This window comes from Gobius niger (assembly GCF_951799975.1).
Source record: "Gobius niger genome assembly, chromosome: 3".
NCBI lineage: Eukaryota > Metazoa > Chordata > Actinopteri > Gobiiformes > Gobiidae > Gobius > Gobius niger.
Window position 1 is genome coordinate 3,505,477 of NC_136854.1, and position 20,916 is coordinate 3,526,392.

The 20,916-nt window shown below is 41.9% G+C and overlaps 1 protein-coding gene across 1 annotated transcript in view; it reads left to right on the forward strand.

Annotated features, from left to right (window-relative positions):
- Nucleotides 1-1,619: 1,619 nt before the first annotated feature.
- LOC306960577 (NACHT, LRR and PYD domains-containing protein 3-like) overlaps nt 1,620-20,916 on the forward strand; it is a gene marked incomplete at both ends in the record, with an annotated part of 33,675 nt that continues 14,378 nt past the window's right edge. The window contains 8 exons of the mRNA XM_079553009.1: nt 1,620-1,683; nt 2,521-2,604; nt 2,666-2,749; nt 2,851-2,934; nt 3,053-3,184; nt 6,945-6,995; nt 9,311-9,474; nt 12,865-12,965. Of these exons, the coding sequence (XP_079409135.1) occupies nt 1,620-1,683; nt 2,521-2,604; nt 2,666-2,749; nt 2,851-2,934; nt 3,053-3,184; nt 6,945-6,995; nt 9,311-9,474; nt 12,865-12,965 (764 nt within the window). The remainder of the gene's footprint in view (nt 1,684-2,520; nt 2,605-2,665; nt 2,750-2,850; nt 2,935-3,052; nt 3,185-6,944; nt 6,996-9,310; nt 9,475-12,864; nt 12,966-20,916) is intronic.

Consider the following 20,916-nt stretch of genomic DNA (forward strand, 5'->3'; position numbering starts at 1 on the left):
TTCTTCCACAGAGGGACTATAGAGAGCATCCTGACCAGCTCCATCACTGTGTGGTTCTTCTACAGAGGGACTATAGAGAGCATCCTGACCAGCTCCATCACTGTGTGGTTCTTCTACAGATGGACTATAGAGAGCATCCTGACCAGTTCCATCACTGTGTGGTTCTTCTACAGAGGGACTATAGAGAGCATCCTGACCAGCTCCATCACACTGCCTCCTGCTGAAGGAGCCTCCAGTGCATCGTGAGAGCAGCAGAGAAGATCTGTGGAGCTCCTCTCCCCTCTATTAAGGAGATGTACTCGACCCGTCTCATCCAAAGCAAAGCCGTCAAAATCACCAGGGACTCTTCGCACCATCACTCAGTCTCTTCAAGGTGATGCCTTCAGGGAGGAGACTGCGGAATCTACGGGTCAGTTCCAGTCGACTGAAGAACAGTTTCGTCCACAGGGCCATCGGGAAGCTGAACTCCCTGCCCTCCCTCATTCCAAAGCAAAAAGTCTCTGTCAATTTCTATCCTGGAGAAGATAGATTGGCTGATTTTGTAACATCCACTAAATCGGCCTTATATATCGGATGATTTCAAATTTTTCGGGTTACTAATGTATTAATGTATGTGTTTTTTAATATTGTGGTTTATCTTGGGCCCCATATATAAGCAAACTGTTGCTTCAAGGGTGTCCCATTTATGAATATGCATTATTCCATTAATGAATGTGTAAATGTTTGTACTGTATATTCATAATCAAAAACAATTATCCCCCCCCCAAAAAAAAAATATATAGTTGAAAATACAAAATTAACATGTTCATTTAGTATGTTTGTATATACAGTATATATTGTATATATATACTATACATAAAATATGTTTTTTCTCCCCTTGCCGTTCACCCGAGGAGTTAAACGCACGCAGGTGAAAGTAACAGCTCAGCTAGTTGAAAGCCCCGAGTACACGACCACTGTTCCAATACGTTTAACTTTTGCGTTCTCTCCTCTCTCCATACTTCTCGTGTGCTCAGCAAGTACATACTTCCCGAGCACACGAGAACATACTTCTATTCATGAGTATTGAGAAACGGACAATATTTTTGTGAGACCCATATAGTACGAGGAACACACAGAGACGCGGACAGGAAACACCCTAACTGAACTTCCTGTGATTGTACAGTCCAGAAAAAGCTGAATTTGCAGTCAAAAACGTCCAAAGTAAAACTTATTTCGGTGACAGAGGGTTAGTATAAGTCTGTGCGAGTCTAAAACTGTGGCTTTTGTGAATAAAGGGGGGAATTTAGAAAATTGATGAATATCAGGAGAAACACTGACAGAGTCCAACATGTTGCCAGGCAAAGAACTCTTTTTTTTTTTGTCACGGAGGATGGGCGGGTCACTTACAAGCCACTTACAAGCCAATTTAAAGGCATTTTTGGCGACAGCGGCTGCTGTCGCCATTAGGTCCAGGTGGGGAATGTGCACGTGCGCCGGATTGGGTCCGTTCCAATCCGACAAAGTCTGTGAAAGATATGAGGCTTTGAAATTTGCTGAAAATGGCCTCTCAGTTGCGGCCTTGTCATGACCACACCCAATAGTTAAAAAAAAATGTAATTGATGATTTTGAAAGCCACATGATTTTGGGACATGACAACTCGGGGATCAGGGGCCAGAAGTTCAAGAGGTACAATTTTGAAAGTTTGAGGTTCGGGCCAAGATGGCCGACTTCCTGTAGCATTTAGGGCGGGGTCACAATATATTTTTTTACATGTCCTGACGTGGTCTATGTCCTTGGCCAATGTCACTTTTGTACGATGATTTTTGTGTGACCGGTCTTCCATTGAGTCAATGTAAACTGCCTGTTTGAGGGGGCGCCACAGAGCCAACTTTCATTATTTTCTCTCGCGAACCCCACCCAAAATTAGAGCTTGCGGAGCACTACGTTTTGACCCCTGTTACTTGCATATCGGTGCACCTTTGCTACGTGAATTCTTGCGTTTTCGTCCCCCGTTAACAATATTAATTAGTCCCTCGCGGGACACTGCATGTCCGTTGCTCGGGCCTAATAAATGTCGTTCTCCTCTAAATTATCTTGATTTCAATTTTTCCGGGTTTCTGAAAGGTTTCCCTGCTGGTTGCACCGTCTCCATGGTTACGCATACATTCCATCCACAAAACCTGAAACCCTAAACACCATTGATCCTGGTCAAAAAGACCACTGATGGAAAGTACAGGCATCATGCTGACCACCCATAGGCTACAGCCGCCGGGTCATTTAAGGGTTAAAGATGCACTAGTGTCAGTTTGGTTGGACTAATTATACAAGGACTTTTTCACAACAGCAGAATGGCCAGATCATGACTGTTTTATTTGTTATATTGTTTTTATTTGTTTAGAATTGACCAGAATGCAGGAAAATGAGTGTGTTGTGTCTGTTGCTGCTGCTCTGCTCTCTGTCTGGAGCTGAGATCACTGAACAAAGACAAGGAAGTCCAGAGAGTGTGAATGTGCCGGAGCCTCATCCTTGTCTGTCAGACCTCCACGCTGTGCTCCGAGAGACGAGCGCCAAACTGGCCGAGAACAGACTGATGATCCAGCAGCTGCAGACGCTCAACCAAGGTGAGAATGAAGCTTTTGCTCCATCTTTGTTCTGTTTTAACTGGACTGCTCTCTCTGTCAGAACAAAACACTAAACTGGCTAAATATGAAATCAGGATCGAGGAGCTGCAGACGAGGATGGAGCAGATGCAAACACTTGACCAAGGTGAGATTAAAGACGACACTTCTCTCTGATACGGCAAAGTGTGTTTGAGACAATTTGTTGCTTTGTTCTTGACTGATTTAAGACTCATTGTTTTGCTTCAGCTCAAGCCTCTGGACTAAAGAGCTTAAAGACTCGAACCAACAAGACTGAAAACCAAGTGGAGTTTCTGAGGAGAGACAGAGCAGGTGAGACTTTTACTGATGCTTTGGAACCAGAGGAAGAACATTAAAAACTACAGGAATGTTATTTTCACAAAAGCATCGAGTTCAATCTGTGATGTCGTTGTTAAACTTCTCATTCCAGTGGGACAAGTGGCTTTCTCTGCCTCTTTGTCAGAATCAGGCGAGCAAACGCTTGGACCAATCAACGCTCACACCACTCTGGTGTTCAAACGTGTGGTCTCCAACATTGGAAAGGCCTACAGCCCAGACACAGGTGAAGGAACTGAAATAATGTTACAGTGAAGTGTTCAGCAGCAGCACTACACTACAGTCAGGTCCATAAATATTGGGACATCGACGCAATTCTCATCTTTTTGGCTCCATAATCCACCACAAAAGATTTGAAACAACTAAGATGTCCTTAAAGTGCAGGAAGTTCAGCCTTAATTTGAGGCTATTTAAATCAGGTGAACGGTGTAGGAATTACAAGTGTTTTTATGTGAGCCTCCCACTTTTCAAGGGACCAAAAGTAATGGGACAAAGCAACAATTATGAATCAAACTTTTTATTTTTCATGTTTGGTTTTAAATCCTTTTCAGTCAATGACAGCCTGAAGTCCAGAAGGCACAGACGTCACAGACTCTGGGTTTTATCCCTGGTGATGTTCTGCCAGGCCTCGACTGTAAATGTCTTCAGTTCCTGCTTGTTCTTGGGACATTTTCCCTTCACTTATGACTTCAGCAGCTGAAACACTGCTCAGTTGGATTCATGTCAGGTGATTGACTTGGCCATTGAATAACATTCTACTTCTTCGCCTTAAAAAGCTTTGACTTTGGCTGTAGTTTTGGGTCATTGTCCATCTGCACTGTGAAGCATTTGGCTGAATATGAGCTCATAATATTGGCCCAAACACTTCAGAATTCATCCTGCTGCTTTTGTCGACAGTCACATCAGTAAATACATGCCATGATGCTGAACCACCATGTTCCACTGATGTTGCAACAATATCCAGAATGCAAATCTCACTGAAATGAACTCGTCTCATCTGCTCCTCATCAATGTGATAATGAGGGAACAGCTGAGCAGCCACTTTGTCCCAATACTTTTAGTCACACACAAACCTACAATTCCTACACAGTTCATCTGAGTTGGATGTAAATTAAAGCTGAAAGTCTGCAGTTCAGGCACATCTTTGCTGTTTTAAATCTACTGTGGTGGTTTATAGAGCCAAAAACATAAGAATTGAGTGGATGTCCTGACTGTATCTCTCCTACAGGGTTCTTCATCGCCCCGGTGAGAGGAGCTACCACTTTGAGTTCTACATCATGGCTCATGGAGGTTCACACCATTCAGCAGCCGCCTTAGTGAAGAACGGAGAACATGTTTTTATCGCAGGTGAATGATAGTCAGACGGATACGGCACCACGTCCAATGGAGTCACTCTGCTCCTGGAGGCCGGAGACGTGGTGTTTCTGCGTCTGTGGCAAAACCATGTAATCTCTGATACTCAAAATCACCACAGCACGTTCAGTGGTCGCCTGCTGTTCCCCATGTGAGACTCTGGTGTCGCTGTTTTTAACCACTCAGGATGTGGCGTTCATGATCAGCTCTTTAGAACGGCTCTTTAACATCAGAGACCTGGATCAGTGTGTTATAAAAATGAGCTGTGCATATTTAAGAAACAAATAACGATGTGAGCAACAATATATGTTATGAAATAGTGATGATAAAAGGTTTGAACAAAAGGTTTAATCATTGGTTATTGAGAAGTTTTGTATTTTAGAAACTTATAATAGGCTTGTTGTTGAAGTACTTTGGTGCATATAATCACTATACTCACTTGTTGAATGTTATAATGAAAGATAGACTGTGGTGAAAATAGAACGTGAACGGTAATTTATTGAAGGGGGGGCAATATGGTGGGTTTTTCCCAAACCATCGTCAGAACTCCACTCCAACCGTTACATTCACTGCAAATTAAACCGTTTATGCAAATCAATCACAAAAGCTTCTAGTTAAACATGTTGTTGTTGGTGTTTTTTTTTTTAACTGGGCCACACTCATTAGAGCTCAGATATATATCTATGCATTTTAATTAAATATGCTCAAAGTAAAACACAGCCTTCATCACAGCTTTCTATTAAGGGATTGTCATTTATTTTATACATATATTCAATAAAAATAATAAAATAAAATGATATTATGTTTTTAGAATTTGCAGCAGGCCAATTAAAAGTGGGCCTCGAGCCGCAGTTGGCTCGCGGGCCGTAGTTTGGACACCACTGCTTTAGACTAACCCGCCCAACACTGGCCATTTGTTGTGAAAGTTTGTCAGACCGGAAGTGCTCTTTTATTGTGAAGGCAGGAATGACCTCTTCACTGAAGGAAACAGGTGAGGCTAATGAGCGCGACCCGACCGCGGCGCCCCCGGGCCCCCACGGAGGAGCACGCGGGACAGATCGTCATTAAAAGTTTTTAGAGCCGCCATGAGAACAAATGTGGACAAATGCTGCTTCTGGAGGGAGTTATGGAATCATTCAGAGGAGCCGAGCTGTGTTAGAACAGAAAAGAAACCGCTGAATACAACTATGAAGGTAAGCTACATGCTAATGTTATGCTAACACCAGCTAAAGCGGCGCTAACAGCGTCTAAATGCTAATATGGGTAAAATCCCCTTATAGCACAGCGGTATGATGTTGTGAAATATTAAATCCTATGACCTGCGTGTGGATAGTGAGGGCTGTCCACTCTCTCCTCACTGGAGGCAGAGTCTGTTCAGTCACATCAGACCCGGGTCAGACGCGGGTCAGGCGCGGGTCAGTTGCGGGTCAGGCGCGGGTCAGGCGCGGGTCAGTCGCGAGTCAGACTCGGGTCAGGCGCGGGTCAGGCGCGGGTCAGATGCGGGTCAGTCGCGAGTCAGACGCGGGTCAGGCGCGGGTCAGGCGCGAGTCAGACTCGGGTCAGGCGCGGGTCAGGCGCGGGTCAGACCCGGGTCAGACGCGGGTCAGGCGCGGGTCAGACGCGGGTCAGACTCGGGTCAGGCGCGGGTCAGTTGCGGGTCAGATGCGGGTCAGGCGCGGGTCAGGCGCGGGTCAGGCGCGGGTCAGGCGCGGGTCAGGCGCGGGTCAGATGCGGGTCAGGCGCGGGTCAGGCGCGGGTCAGGCACGGGTCAGACGCGGGTCAGACGCGGGTCAGACACGGGTCAGTGCTATGGCCACAGCCAGAGGTCGGTCCCAAAACCTGGACCTGGTCAGACCGGTTTGACCCTGGCCTTTGTTATGGAACAGTGTTAATTTTACAACATGTTTTAATGTAGTTTTAGTCTTCGTCTAAATGAACTAAAGGAGCTAAAATGTAAAATGATGTTTGAACATTTACAATCATCAGAAATGTGTGAAATCAGGAGCGACTGAGACTGAAACACGGCCCTGACTCTGACCTGGGCCCAACACTTCCACACATGTTTTAACCTCTTAGCCCCCGCCTTTACCCAGCGCCTTTTCTCCTGTTCAGCTTTACCCAAATCTAAAAGCTTCTCACCTGGAGAGCGACAGTGCAACGCCTCATTTGAAAGCTAAGACCAACAAAAGTGATTGTCATGTTGTCGCCACATTTGTCATGTTTTTGTGGCTTTTTCATTCCTTTTTTCATTGCTTTTTGTCATGTTTTCTCCACGTTTTTCATCCTTGTTTTGACGCTTTTCTTTGAAGCTTTCAGATTTGGGTAAAGCTCGGTTAAGGCGGGGGGTAAGAGGTTAAGGAGAACATTGAGAGGCCCGTCTGTCCTCCTACATTTAAAAACAATGTCAGTGTTATAGGTTTTTGTAATAAAATGTGGTTTCCCATCTTTAAAAAAGTGAAATATAGAAGAAATGTGTGTAAACTGCAGCGAGAACGACAGATAAAACCAGAGGTTAATCTGACCGATAGAAAAATCCTCACCTGGTCCAGATTTGTGTCTTAATTATTCTAGATTTCGAGTGGCGGCTTGGTGAGGTCTGGAGTCATGTGATTTTAAATGCTTTTCTTTCACAGAATCCAGCGCTGGATCACGGACTGAGGACTTTCTGACCAGAGGAGCACAAGGTGAGTAAACTCTGCTGGAGCCAAACATCTGATGAAGACGTCACCGGTGAGTGGCTGCTGGTTTTGCTGGTGCTGCTGGTTTTGCTGGTGTTGCTGGTGCTGCTGGTTTTGCTGGTTCTGCTGGTTTTGCTGGTGCTGCTGGTTTTGCTGGTGCTGCTGGTTTTGCTGGTTCTGCTGGTTTTGCTGGTGCTGCTGGTTTTGCTGGTGCTGCTGGTTTTGCTGGTGCTGCTGGTTTTGCTGGTGCTGCTGGTTTTGCTGGTGCTGCTGGTGCTGCTGGTTTTGCTGGTTTTGCTGGTGCTGCTGGTGCTGCTGGTAGGGTTAGGGTTATGGTTCGCTCTTGCTCTCTGGATACTTACGCACATCCATATTATCTTTCTCACACACTCTGTCACTTTCCTCCCTCCTCCTCTCTCCTTCAACCTCTCTCCTCCCCCATCATTGATGCTACTTTGCTGGACGAGCGTCTGATGAAGACGTCAGCGGTGAGTGACTACGTTTATATTATACATCCTCCGCATACATACGCACGCACATTCATACCTTTCTCACAGACTCTCTCACTTTGCTTCTCTCTTCTACAACCTCCTTCTACATCCACACATTTACCTCGTCCATTTACATCCTTATATGTAGAGCTGCACAATATCAGGAAAAAAACATTTGACTAAACTGTTGTCATGTAATATGTGCCATTTCATTTAAACACAGTTTGTAAGTAATTTGTTTTTCAGCAAATATTAGGGAAACTTTTTCTTTTACGCCGGAAGTAAAATAATAAATGTGTCCATCTGTAGTAATTTTGCGACAGATTGTGGCTTCTTACGATAGAGATTTTATTTTTGTAGTACATTGTGCAGCCCTACATTCATCCATGAGTCACTGATGCTTGTGTGAATTGGCTGATTCTGGTGTTTCGCTCATGCCGGTGAGGAGTTGCTAATGTTCATGTTTAAACTATGATAAAGACGACAGTTAGACGTAGAAAACAGAGTGTATTTGCAGATGTGAAGGTGCATTGAGTGTTACCCCAGGCTCACATTAACTACGGTCCGGGTTCGGTCCTGATCCAGTCCGGGTTTGCCCCAAACCACCACTCACAGTGAGTCCGGCTGACACTGTGGCTCCGCCGGCTCCGGCGCCAGACGCTGCTCCAGGCACAGAAACGGCACTCGCCAGAACAGAAGTGCTCGCGGGTTTCCCTCTTGGTGTGAGTTCACGTGATGATCAGCCCTGTGTACAGGTAGTTTTTGTGAACAAAATCCGTATTTGCCAGAACGACGACTCTCCCAGTGAAGTGGAGGCTTTAACACACTAGCGCCGCCGTGTCACGTAAACGAGACCAGGTAAGTCGTGATGCTAAACTGTCGTGGTCGCTGATGCTAAATTCTGTGTTAGCTGCTGAGGCAAACCTCTGACTGTTATCCGCTGATGCTACACTATGTTGGCCACTGATGCTAAAATGTGTTTGCTGTTGATGCTAAACTTTGTTAGCTGCTGAAGCTATACCCTGACTGTTGGCCACTGATGCTAAACTCTGTTGGCCGCCGATGCTAAACTCTGAATGCTAGACTCTGTTAGACGTTAATGCTAACATCTGTATGCTTTTGATGCTAACCTCTGACTGACAGCCACTAATGCTAACCTCTGACTGACAGCTACTAATGCTAGCCTATGACTTTTTTCCGCTAATGCTAAACTCTGTGTTGGCTCCTGATGCCAAACTCTGACTATGTAACCGCTAAAGCTAAACTGTTTTGGCCCCTGATGTTAAACTGTGTTAGCCGCTGATGCTGAACTCGGTTCGCCTCTAGTGCTATACTCTTAATGCTAAACTACTAGATTTTAATGTACATTCTGTGTTAGCCGCGAATGCTAAACTCTGTTGGCCGCTGATGCTAAACTCTAAATACTAATCTGTTTGTCGCTAATGCTAAATTCTGTTTTAGCTGCTAATGCTAGCCTCTGACTTTTTGCCGCTGATGCTGAACTTTGAACGCTAAACTTTTGCTGTTAATGCTAAAATCTGTGTTAGCTGCTAATGCTAACCTCTGACTGATATCCGCTGATGCTAAATTCTGTGTTGGCCCCTGACGCTAAACTGTGTTGACCACTATTGCTAAACTTTGAATGCTTAACTCTGTTAGCCGCTAATGCTAAACTGTCTTGGTCACTGATGCTATACTCTGTTTTGGCCAATCTTGCTAGACTCTGTTAGCTGCCGATGCTAAAACATGTTGGCTGCTAAAGGTAAATTCTTTGTTGGCTGCTGATGCTAAACTTTGAATGTTGAACACTAATGCTAAATTCTGTTTTAGCTACTGATGCTAACCTCATCCTCCTGTCCCGCCTCAAATCCAGCCTCAACATCACCGGCTCTGCTCTGTCCTGGCTTCAGTCCTACCTCACAAACCGGCAACAGGTCATCCACATCAACAGCTGCTCCTCCTCCATCGCCCCCTCTCTCAGGGTGTTCCCCAAGGTTCGGTGCTCGGTCCTCTCCTCTTCATCCTCTACCAAAAAAATTGCCATGATCTGTGGTGTCCCCCCTGGGTCAATCTTGGGACTCCTCTTATTCAACTTGTACAGGCTTCCATTGGGTCAGCTAATAAACAGCAACAGTGTGTCAAACCACAACTATGCAGACGACACTCAGGTCTACGAGTCACTGATACAGGTGAACATGGGCCTGTAGATACTCTCTGTCACTGATACAGGTGAACATGCGTCTGTAGATACTCTCTGTCACTGATCGAGGTGAACATGGGTCTGTAGATACTCTCTGTCACTGATACAGGTGAACATGGGCCTGTAGATACTCTCTGTCACTGATACAGGTGAACATGGGTCTGCAGATACTCTCAGTCACTGAAACAGGTGAACATGGGTCTGCAGATACTCTCTGTCACTGATCGAGGTGCACATGGGTCTGCAGATACTCTCTGTCACTGATACAGGTCAACATGGGTTTGTAGACTGTAGACCCATGTTGGCAGAGAGTCATTGCATCCAACAGATCAGTTTGTGGAGGGAACAATACTTTCTCCAACTAAATTCAGACAAAACAGATCATTGTTTTTGTCCCACAGACACAAAGGCAAAGTGTTATCAGTCACCTTGAGTATCTCTCTCTAAAACCAAAAAATCAGGTTTGAAATCTAGGAGTGATCATGGACTCAGACCTGAAGTTAAACAGCCACATCAGAGCAATAACTTCGGCAGCTTTTTACCATCTGAAAAACATGAGCTGACATGACCCGTCGGGTCGTTAAATTCTCCTTTGATCACGGGGCGGGTTGGGGCGGGTTAAAAAATGCCGGTCATGGGCACTCGAGCCGCCGTACATGCATTTATTGAATTCAGTCACAACTTATTCCGTCATCTTTACAGCAGGTTTTTGCCGTAAATATACGTCGGATTTTCATAAGGCAAGCAACGTTTTTCTCTTGTGTGAAGTTAGCCCCCCATAGTGTCCGATGTGCTTCAAAATGGTGTCATTCGTTTGTGCACATAAAATTAGCGTTTGTGCGCACTTCGTTTTTGAGGTATTGATTGACTGGAATCCTTTCGCAGTCGATAATTGGTTTTCATGTTCTTTATCTTTCATTAAACTTCCGTCTTTTTCCTGATGTTCAGCAGTTTTAAACTTTTCCAAGACCCGAACAATGACACAGACTAAGACAAGATCAGACCAAGACCCATACCAAGACCGGACCAAGACCACAACTAAGAACCAGACCAAGACCTGAAACAAGATCAGACCAAGACCTGAAACAAGATCAGACCAAGACCCAAACCAAGACCGGACCAAGACCACAACTAAGAACCAGACCAAGACCCATACCAAGACCAGACCAAGACCACAACTAAGAACCAGACCCAGACCAAGACTAGACCAAGACCCGAACCAAGACCTGAACAAAGATCAGACCAGGACTACCTCTTCCTCTCCCTCTTGCACAGCGATCTTCTGAGGGAGAGAGAGAGAGCGTGAGGGTTTGACACGGCGGTGCTGTTAATACGGATCATATTTGTAACCCGTAATTTTTAAAAAATAGAAAAAAAATAGAACATCGTTGCACGACGAGCTATGTCGGGTTAAAAAAAACCCTGACTTGCACATCACTAATCGATAATGTTTATGTTGATGTTTTTATTGATTTGATCTGTTTTCTTGTAATTTCTGTGAAGCACTTTGAATTGCCTTGTGTATTGTGCTCTACAAATAAACTTGCCTTGTAAAAAGAATTATGAAAACGGAAACGAGGATGAAAACTATACAAAAAAGCAGCAAAAAGTGACACACAAATGTTATTTAAAAACACAACAAAATAAATAAAAAACAACAAAAAATGACGAAAAAAACACGACACAAATGCTAAAAACATGACAAACGTGGCAACAATGCATGAAAAAAGTTTCATTCAGTTTCAGTTTAGTTTCCGAATGAGGAATTATACACTGTTGCTTTCCAGTTTAGAAGCTTTTAGATTTGGGTAAAACCAAACTGGAGAAAATGCGCTCAGTAAAGGTGGGGGATAAGAGGTTTACTTGTTATCTGCCAGTTCAGGGTTAGAGTTGGCAACTATTCATATCCAAAATCCCCAAGTGTTCACAACTTACCTCACACCATCACCTGAACCCCTGACCCTAAACCGAACCCTGACAGTCAGGAACAGGTTAAGGTCCTGCAGATCCCCAGGCCGACGTTAACCTCCCGACAGCAGATCAGTGAAGTCTTACCTGGAGCAGCCTGTGGTCAGTCTGAGCTCAAGCCTCTCACAGTCTGCACTGGACACCGGAGCTGAGCTGGACCCGTGACAAGAACCAGTGCATCAACAGCACTTTTACTGGAGACAATAAACTCCACACGCTGGATACAATAAAGCATGAAGATATGACACTGTAGGAGCTGCTGTAGGAGCCGCCCTCATCACTGTCTGCTGCATGAGCCTCTCCTCCTGTCATCTGTCTGCAGCCCCGCCCACCTGGACTGAAGCCCCGCCCACCTGGACCGCAGCCAATCCAGGTGTGGCTCTGAGTAACACGAGGAAGAAACGCACAAACCGGCCTCTCCGTCAGACGCACTTTTCTCTGGGACACGGTGGACTCTGTGGATCCGCTCAGGTTCGACTGCTCTCATCATATTCAACCCCTGCTCTGGCATAGACCTGGTTCAGATCTGGTTTAGTCCTGGTTTGGTCCTGGTTTTCTCTTTAGTCTGAGTCTTTCTTCCTTCATTTCCTTGACACCTTGATTTATTGACTTTAATCAGATCTGAAATGCTCAGTTTCATGTTTATTATTTTAGCTGAGTCGTGTTTATCACTATTTTCTAATCAAACTATAGTTTAATCTCTGTAGCTGTAACACTGAGGTGTGGCTGTCGTTGGCACTGTAGGTCTTTACGATTTGTCAAAATGAGACATGTTGAGACTTGGGACTAATCTGATTACTGGCAGGGCTGTATATTGCCCGATACAAAAAACATGCATGTCATTCATATTCTTTGAAAAATTAAATATGTATGTATGTATGCATGTATGCATATAAATAATATATATATATATATATATATATATATAACCCGGCCCCGGATAAAGCGGAAGAAAATGGATGGATGGATGGATGGATATATATATATATATATATATATATATACACACACACACACCTATACAGTTGCTACTAGTAATTCTCAATGACCTTGTGTCAGAAATGTTGAGGCTTGTCTCTCTCTGCTTTTTGGCACTGAATGATACTGTATGTGGTTGATCGTTTATCACAGACTGTCTTCCTGATCTAATCTTCATGACCATAGACTCATAAAGTGTTTGCATTCACCTTTCAGTGTCTGTTATTTTGATTCTTAGTTTCCCTCAGTCTCAGAGCGAGTCAGAGCTGGACACACGATGGAGGAGAGAGAGTTCAGAGACGACGGAGCCTCTAAAACCACTGACCCCAAAGCTCAGAGGTGAGATCCACCACTGTTCTTTATATCAGAGTCTCTAACTCTGTCCTTTATATCAGAGTCTGTAACTCTGTCCTTTATATCAGAGTCTGTAACTCTGTCCTTTATATCAGAGTCTCTAACTCTGTCCTTTATATCAGAGTCTGTAACTCTGTCCTTTATATCAGAGTCTCTAACTCTGTCCTTTATATCAGAGTCTGTAACTCTGTCCTTTATATCAGAGTCTCTAACTCTTTCATTTATATCAGAGTCTCTAACTCTGTCCTTTATATCAGAGTCTCTAACTCTGTCCTTTATATCAGAGTCTCTAACTCTGTTCTTTATATCAGAGTCTCTAACTCTGTTATTTATATCAGAGTCTCTAACTCTGTTATTTATATCAGAGACTCTAACTCTGTCCTTTCCCAGATAGCAAAATTGGTATGGCCCAGATGTGGCCCACATCAGACACGTTGATTTGGCCCACATACCGCGTGGATTATCGGCCATAACGCGGTCCACATCCGGTTGCCACATCTGGCCCACAATAAACCCAGAACAGGTCCAACTCTTAGCCAGTAGTAAACCAGATTATTCAAAGGTGGTCCAGACATGGCCCACTGATGGTACACATGTGGTCGTCATTTGGCCCATTGGAGTACCACACGTGGACACATTTTTTGGCCCACGTCTGGCCTACATATCTCACTTTTGGCTCACGTTTGGCTCACATACCGCTTGGATTATCGGCCACAACGTGGTCCATATCCGGTTACCACATCTGGCCCACAATAAACCCAGAACAGGGCCAACCTTTAGCCAGTAGTAAACCAGATTATTCAAAGGTGGTCCAGACATGGCCCACTGATGGTACACACACTGAGAAAAGTAAAACATTGGCTTAATCTGAAAAATGTATAGAAATCATTTACATCTGCATTTTGCTAGTTGTTCATAATGATATATATTCATGAGTCCAACTATAAATGTTTCATCTGTAACTGTGAATATTTTAAATTGGTTCAACAAAAATTTTTTCCTGACTTGAATGTTCATTGAGTCAATTTAAAACTCTTCATTGAGCCAATGTACTTTTAAGATATGCCTCTTACATGCAGCAGAAGTCTGAAGTTCTGTCTAAAGCAGAAGCTCCGTGACTTCCTTCTTCACTTCTCAGTCAGTGACTGAAGAGCAACGAAGCCTCAGCCTTTTTACTGCAAACAAAGAGCTCACTGTATTTAGCGTCATGTTACTGTCACTCATGGTGTCTGACCTAAAGTCTCACTCTGAAGAAAGTCAACTCACATTTACACTGAGAAGGTTGGAACGGCGCCCCCTTGTGTCAGAGTGAGACTTTCGGTCAGACACCATGAGTGACAGCAACATGACGCTAAATACAGTGAGCTCTTTGTTTGCAGTAAAAAGGCTGAGGCCTCATTGCTCTTCAGTCACAGACTGAAAAGGGAAGAAGAAAGTCACGGAGCTTCTACTTTAGACATAACTTCAGACTTCTGCTGCATGTAGCGGTCATATTACATCATATCAAATGTTGTAATCTGTAAAGCACTTTGTGATACCTTTTGGTATGAAAAGCACTTTATAAATAAAGTTCGATTGATTGATCATATTCTCAAACTCTATAGGAAAAACATAATATATGGAAAATAATTACAATTACAAAAATGCTGTATCTAATCTATTTTTTTTATTTTTTTTTATTTACTCTCATTTTAAAAACAAAACAAAAAAACAAACCCTAACCATTTGTATCTGCTGTAAAGTCATGTTTGTCGCAGTTCCTCTGAGTCGTGGTGGGTCATGGTGGACCATGACAGATGTGGACAGGACTGTGGTAGATGTACTTTTACTTTGGAGAAAATAGTTACTATAGTAACTGTTGAAGAAATGAACCTCATTAGCTTCTCCTGTAACATCTGTCCACATCAGTCCTGCTGCACCACGACTCAGAGGAACTGGGACAAACATGACTTTACAGCAGACACAAGTGACCTGGGTTTGTTTGTGTTGTTTTTTTTTTTGAATGAGAGTAAATAAAAAAACTTTAATAGACACAGGATTTTCATTTTTTTTAATCTTTTTGTAATTGTAACAATAATTTTCGATATATTAGGTTTTTACAACATAATTGAGTTTCAGAATATGATATGACTCTTGCATGATATGCAGCAGAAGTCTGAAGTTCTGGCTAAAGCAGAAGCTTCACGACTTCCTTCTTCACTTCTCAGTCTGTGACTGAAGAGCAATGAGGCCTCAGCCTTTTTACTGCAAACAAAGAGCTCACTGTATTTAGCGTCATGTTACTGTCACTCATGGTGTCTGACCTAAAGTCTAACTCTGAAGAAAGGCAACTCACATTTACACTGAGAAGGTTGGAAGGGCGCCCCCTTGTGTCACCTTGCATCCAAATGCCCGGAACATGACAGTGGGTCAAAATGACCCGCGAAGGCAACATGAGGGCTAAAAGTACATTGGTTCAATGGAAATTTTTAAATTAGCTCATATCTGCTAATGAAGAGTTTTAAATTGACTCAATGAACCTTTGAACATTCAAGTCAGGAACATTTTTTTGTTGAACCAATTTAAAATATTCACAGTTACAGATGAAACATTTATAGTTGGACTAATGAATATATATCAATATGAACAACTAGCAAAATGCAGATGTAAATGATTTCTATACATTTTGCAGATTAAGCCAATGTTTTACTTTTCTCAGTGTATGTTTGCCACCATTGGCCCACAGATGTTTTGCCACTTTTGGGCCACTTTTGGTATTTTGTATATGGGCCATATTTGGTTTGCCTCTGGTTATTCCGGTTTAAACTATCCTGGAACTGCCATGTCTTTGCCATAAGTGGCCCATATATGTGTTTTCATTAATGGGCCATAGTTGGTCATTTGCATGTGGGCCACATTTGGTGTACTGCTGGTTTATCTGGAGATATTGAAGCCACACGTGCCATGTCTTTGCCATAAGTGGCCCATATATGTGTTTTCATTAATGGGCCATAGTTGGTCATTTGCATGTGGGCCACATTTGGTTAACTGCTGGTTTATCTGGAGATATTGAGGCCACACGTGCCATGTATTTGCCATTAGTGGCCCATAAACGTTATTCCATTAATGGGCCATGTGTTGTTATGTTTTACATGGCCCACTTCTGGTTTACATCTGTTTCCCGCGGGCCACACCAATGCCACAAGTGCCACATCTTTGCCTGATGTGGGCCACATCGGCTTGTTATCTGGGTTATATCAGAGTCTCTAACTCTGTCCTTTATATCAGAGTCTCTAACTCTGTTCTTTATATCAGAGTCTCTAACTCTGTCCTTTATATCAGAGTCTCTAACTCCGTCCTTTATATCAGAGACTCTAACTCTGTTCTTTATATCAGAGACTCTAACTCTGTTCTTTATATCAGAGTCTCTAACTCTGTTCTTTATATCAGAGTCTCTAACTCTGTCCTTTATATAAGAGTCTCTAACTCCGTCCTTTATATCAGAGACTCTAACTCTGGTCATTATATCAGAGACTCTAACTCTGTTCTTTATATCAGAGTCTCTAACTCTGTCCTTTATACCAGAGTCTCTAACTCTGTTCTTTATATTAGAGTCTCTAACTCTGTCCTTTATATCAGAGTCTCTAACTCTGTCTTTATATCAGAATCTCTAACTCTGTCCTTTATAACAGAGTCTCTAACTCTGTTCTTTATATTAGAGTCTCTAACTCTGTTCTTTATATCAGAGTCTCTAACTCTGTCCTTTATATCAGAGTCTCTAACTCTGTCCTTTATATCAGAGTCTCTAACTCTGTCCTTTATATCAGAGTCTCTAACTCTGTTCTTTATATCAGAGTCTCTAACTCTGTCCTTTATATCAGAGTCTCTAACTCTGTTCTTTATATCAGAGTCTCTAACTCTGTCCTTTATATCAGAGTCTCTAACTCTGTCCTTTATATCAGAGTCTCTAACTCTGTCCTTTATATCAGAGTCTCTAACTCTGTTCTTTATATCAGAGTCTCTAACTCTGTCCTTTATATCAGAGTCTCTAACTCTGTTCTTTATATCAGAGTCTCTAACTCTGTTCTTTATATCAGAGTCTATAACTCTGTCCTTTATATCAGAGTCTCTAACTCTGTCCTTTATATCAGAGTCTCTAACTCTGTTCTTTATATCAGAGTCTCTAACTCTGTTCTTTATATCAGAGTCTCTAACTCTGTCCTTTATATCAGAGTCTCTAACTCTGTTCTTTATATCAGAGTCTCTAACTCTGTCCTTTATATCAGAGTCTCTAACACTGTTCTTTATATCAGAGTCTCTAACTATGTCCTTTATATAAGAGTCTCTAACTCCGTCCTTTATATCAGAGTCTCTAACTCTGTCCTTTATATCAGAGTCTCTAACTCTGTCCTTTATATCAGAGTCTCTAACACTGTTCTTTATATCAGAGTCTCTAACTATGTCCTTTATATCAGAGTCTCTAACTCTGTTCTTTATATCAGAGTCTCTAACTCTGTCCTTTATATCAGAGTCTCTAACACTGTTCTTTATATCAGAGTCTCTAACTATGTCCTTTATATAAGAGTCTCTAACTCTGTCCTTTATACCAGAGTCTCTAACTCTGTTCTTTATATCAGAGTCTCTAACTCTGTTCTTTATATCAGAGTCTCTAACTCTGTCCTTTATATCAGAGTCTCTAACTCTGTCCTTTATATAAGAGTCTCTAACTCCGTCCTTTATATCAGAGTCTCTAACTCCGTCCTTTATATCAGAGTCTCTAACTCTGTTCTTTATATCAGAGACTCTAACTCTGGTCATTATATCAGAGTCTCTAACTCTGTTCTTTATATCAGAGACTCTAACTCTGTTCTTTATATCAGAGTCTCTAACTCTGTCCTTTATATCAGAGTCTCTAACTCTGTTCTTTATATCAGAGTCTCTAACTCTGTCCTTTATATCAGAGTCTCTAACTCTGTCCTTTATATCAGAGTCTCTAACTCTGTCCTTTATATCAGAGTCTCTAACTCTGTTCTTTATATCAGAGTCTCTAACTCTGTCCTTTATATCAGAGTCTCTAACTCTGTTCTTTATATCAGAGTCTCTAACTCTGTTCTTTATATCAGAGTCTATAACTCTGTCCTTTATATCAGAGTCTCTAACTCTGTCCTTTATATCAGAGTCTCTAACTCTGTTCTTTATATCAGAGTCTCTAACTCTGTTCTTTATATCAGAGTCTCTAACTCTGTCCTTTATATCAGAGTCTCTAACTCTGTTCTTTATATCAGAGTCTCTAACTCTGTCCTTTATATCAGAGTCTCTAACACTGTTCTTTATATCAGAGTCTCTAACTGTGTCCTTTATATAAGAGTCTCTAACTCCGTCCTTTATATCAGAGTCTCTAACTCTGTCCTTTATATCAGAGTCTCTAACTCTGTCCTTTATATCAGAGTCTCTAACACTGTTCTTTATATCAGAGTCTCTAACTATGTCCTTTATATCAGAGTCTCTAACTCTGTTCTTTATATCAGAGTCTCTAACTCTGTCCTTTATATCAGAGTCTCTAACACTGTTCTTTATATCAGAGTCTCTAACTATGTCCTTTATATAAGAGTCTCTAACTCTGTCCTTTATACCAGAGTCTCTAACTCTGTTCTTTATATCAGAGTCTCTAACTCTGTTCTTTATATCAGAGTCTCTAACTCTGTCCTTTATATCAGAGTCTCTAACTCTGTCCTTTATATAAGAGTCTCTAACTCCGTCCTTTATATCAGAGTCTCTAACTCCGTCCTTTATATCAGAGTCTCTAACTCTGTTCTTTATATCAGAGACTCTAACTCTGGTCATTATATCAGAGTCTCTAACTCTGTTCTTTATATCAGAGACTCTAACTCTGTTCTTTATATCAGAGTCTCTAACTCTGTTCTTTATATCAGAGTCTCTAACTCTGTCCTTTATATCAGAGTCTCTAACTCTGTCCTTTATATAAGAGTCTCTAACTCCGTCCTTTATATCAGAGTCTCTAACTCCGTCCTTTATATCAGAGTCTCTAACTCTGTTCTTTATATCAGAGACTCTAACTCTGGTCATTATATCAGAGTCTCTAACTCTGTCCTTTATATCAGAGTCTCTAACTCTGTCCTTTATATCAGAGTCTCTAACTCCGTCCTTTATATCAGAGTCTCTAACTCTGTTCTTTATATCAGAGACTCTAACTCTGGTCATTATATCAGAGTCTCTAACTCTGCCCTTTATATCAGAGTCTCTAACTCTGTCCTTTATATAAGAGTCTCTAACTCCGTCCTTTATATCAGAGACTCTAACTCTGGTCATTATATCAGAGACTCTAACTCTGGTCATTATATCAGAGTCTCTAACTCTGTTCTTTATATCAGAGTCTCTAACTCTGTCCTTTATATCAGAGTCTCTAACTCTGTCCTTTATATCAGAGTCTCTAACTCTGTCCTTTATATCAGAGTCTCTAACTCTGTTCTTTATATCAGAGTCTCTAACTCTGTTCTTTATATCAGAGTCTCTAACTCTGTTCTTTATATCAGAGTCTCTAACTCTGTTCTTTATGTCAGAGTCTCTAACTCTGTCCTTTATATCAGAGTCTCTAACTCTGTTCTTTATACCAGAGTCTCTAACTCTGTTCTTTATATCAGAGTCTCTAACTGTTTTTTTATATCAGAGTCTCTAACTCTGTCCTTTATATCAGAGTCTCTAACTCTGTCCTTTATATCAGAGACTCTAACTCTGTTTTTTTATATCAGAGTCTCTAACTCTGTCCTTTATATCAGAGTCTCTAACTCTGTTCTTTATATCAGAGTCTCTAACTCTGTCCTTTATATCAGAGTCTCTAACTCCGTCCTTTATATAAGAGTCTCTAACTCTGTCCTTTATATAAGAGTCTCTAACTCTGTTCTTTATATCAGAGACTCTAACTCTGGTCATTATATCAGAGTCTCTAACTCTGCCCTTTATATCAGAGTCTCTAACTCTGTCCTTTATATAAGAGTCTCTAACTCCGTCCTTTATATCAGAGACTCTAACTCTGGTCATTATATCAGAGACTCTAACTCTGGTCATTATATCAGAGTCTCTAACTCTGTTCTTTATATCAGAGTCTCTAACTCTGTTCTTTATATCAGAGTCTCTAACTCTGTTCTTTATATCAGAGTCTCTAACTCTGTCCTTTATATCAGAGTCTCTAACTCTGTCCTTTATATCAGAGTCTCTAACTCTGTCCTTTATATCAGAGTCTCTAACTCTGTTCTTTATATCAGAGTCTCTAACTCTGTTCTTTATATCAGAGTCTCTAACTCTGTTCTTTATATCAGAGTCTCTAACTCTGTTCTTTATGTCAGAGTCTCTAACTCTGTCCTTTATATCAGAGTCTCTAACTCTGTTCTTTATATCAGAGTCTCTAACTCTGTTCTTTATATCAGAGTCTCTAACTCTGTTTTTTTATATCAGAGTCTCTAACTCTGTCCTTTATATCAGAGTCTCTAACACTGTCCTTTATATCAGAGACTCTAACTCTGTTTTTTTATATCAGAGTCTCTAACTCTGTCCTTTATATCAGAGTCTCTAATGGCTCTTTTCCACCAGCCCTACCCTTCTCTACTCTACTTGGTTTGGTCCTACTCTACTTGGCCTGGTTGTGTTTCCACTATTCTGTAGAATCTGATACTATATCCATGGTTACCAGGGTGTATCCATGGATATGGCTTTGCTTTTGACTGTACCCATTGGAAACAGTACCTGCTTGGCCTGGTTAGTACCAGGGCCAAGCAGGTACTAAAAAAAGTACCAGTTAACTGTAAAGTGGGCTGGTGGAAACATTTCAAATGCAGGCAAAGTAGAGCAGGGTAGAGTAGAGTAGGGTAGGTGGAACCGAGCCATAACTCTGTTCTTTATATCAGAGTCTCTAACTCTGTCCTTTATATCAGAGTCTCTA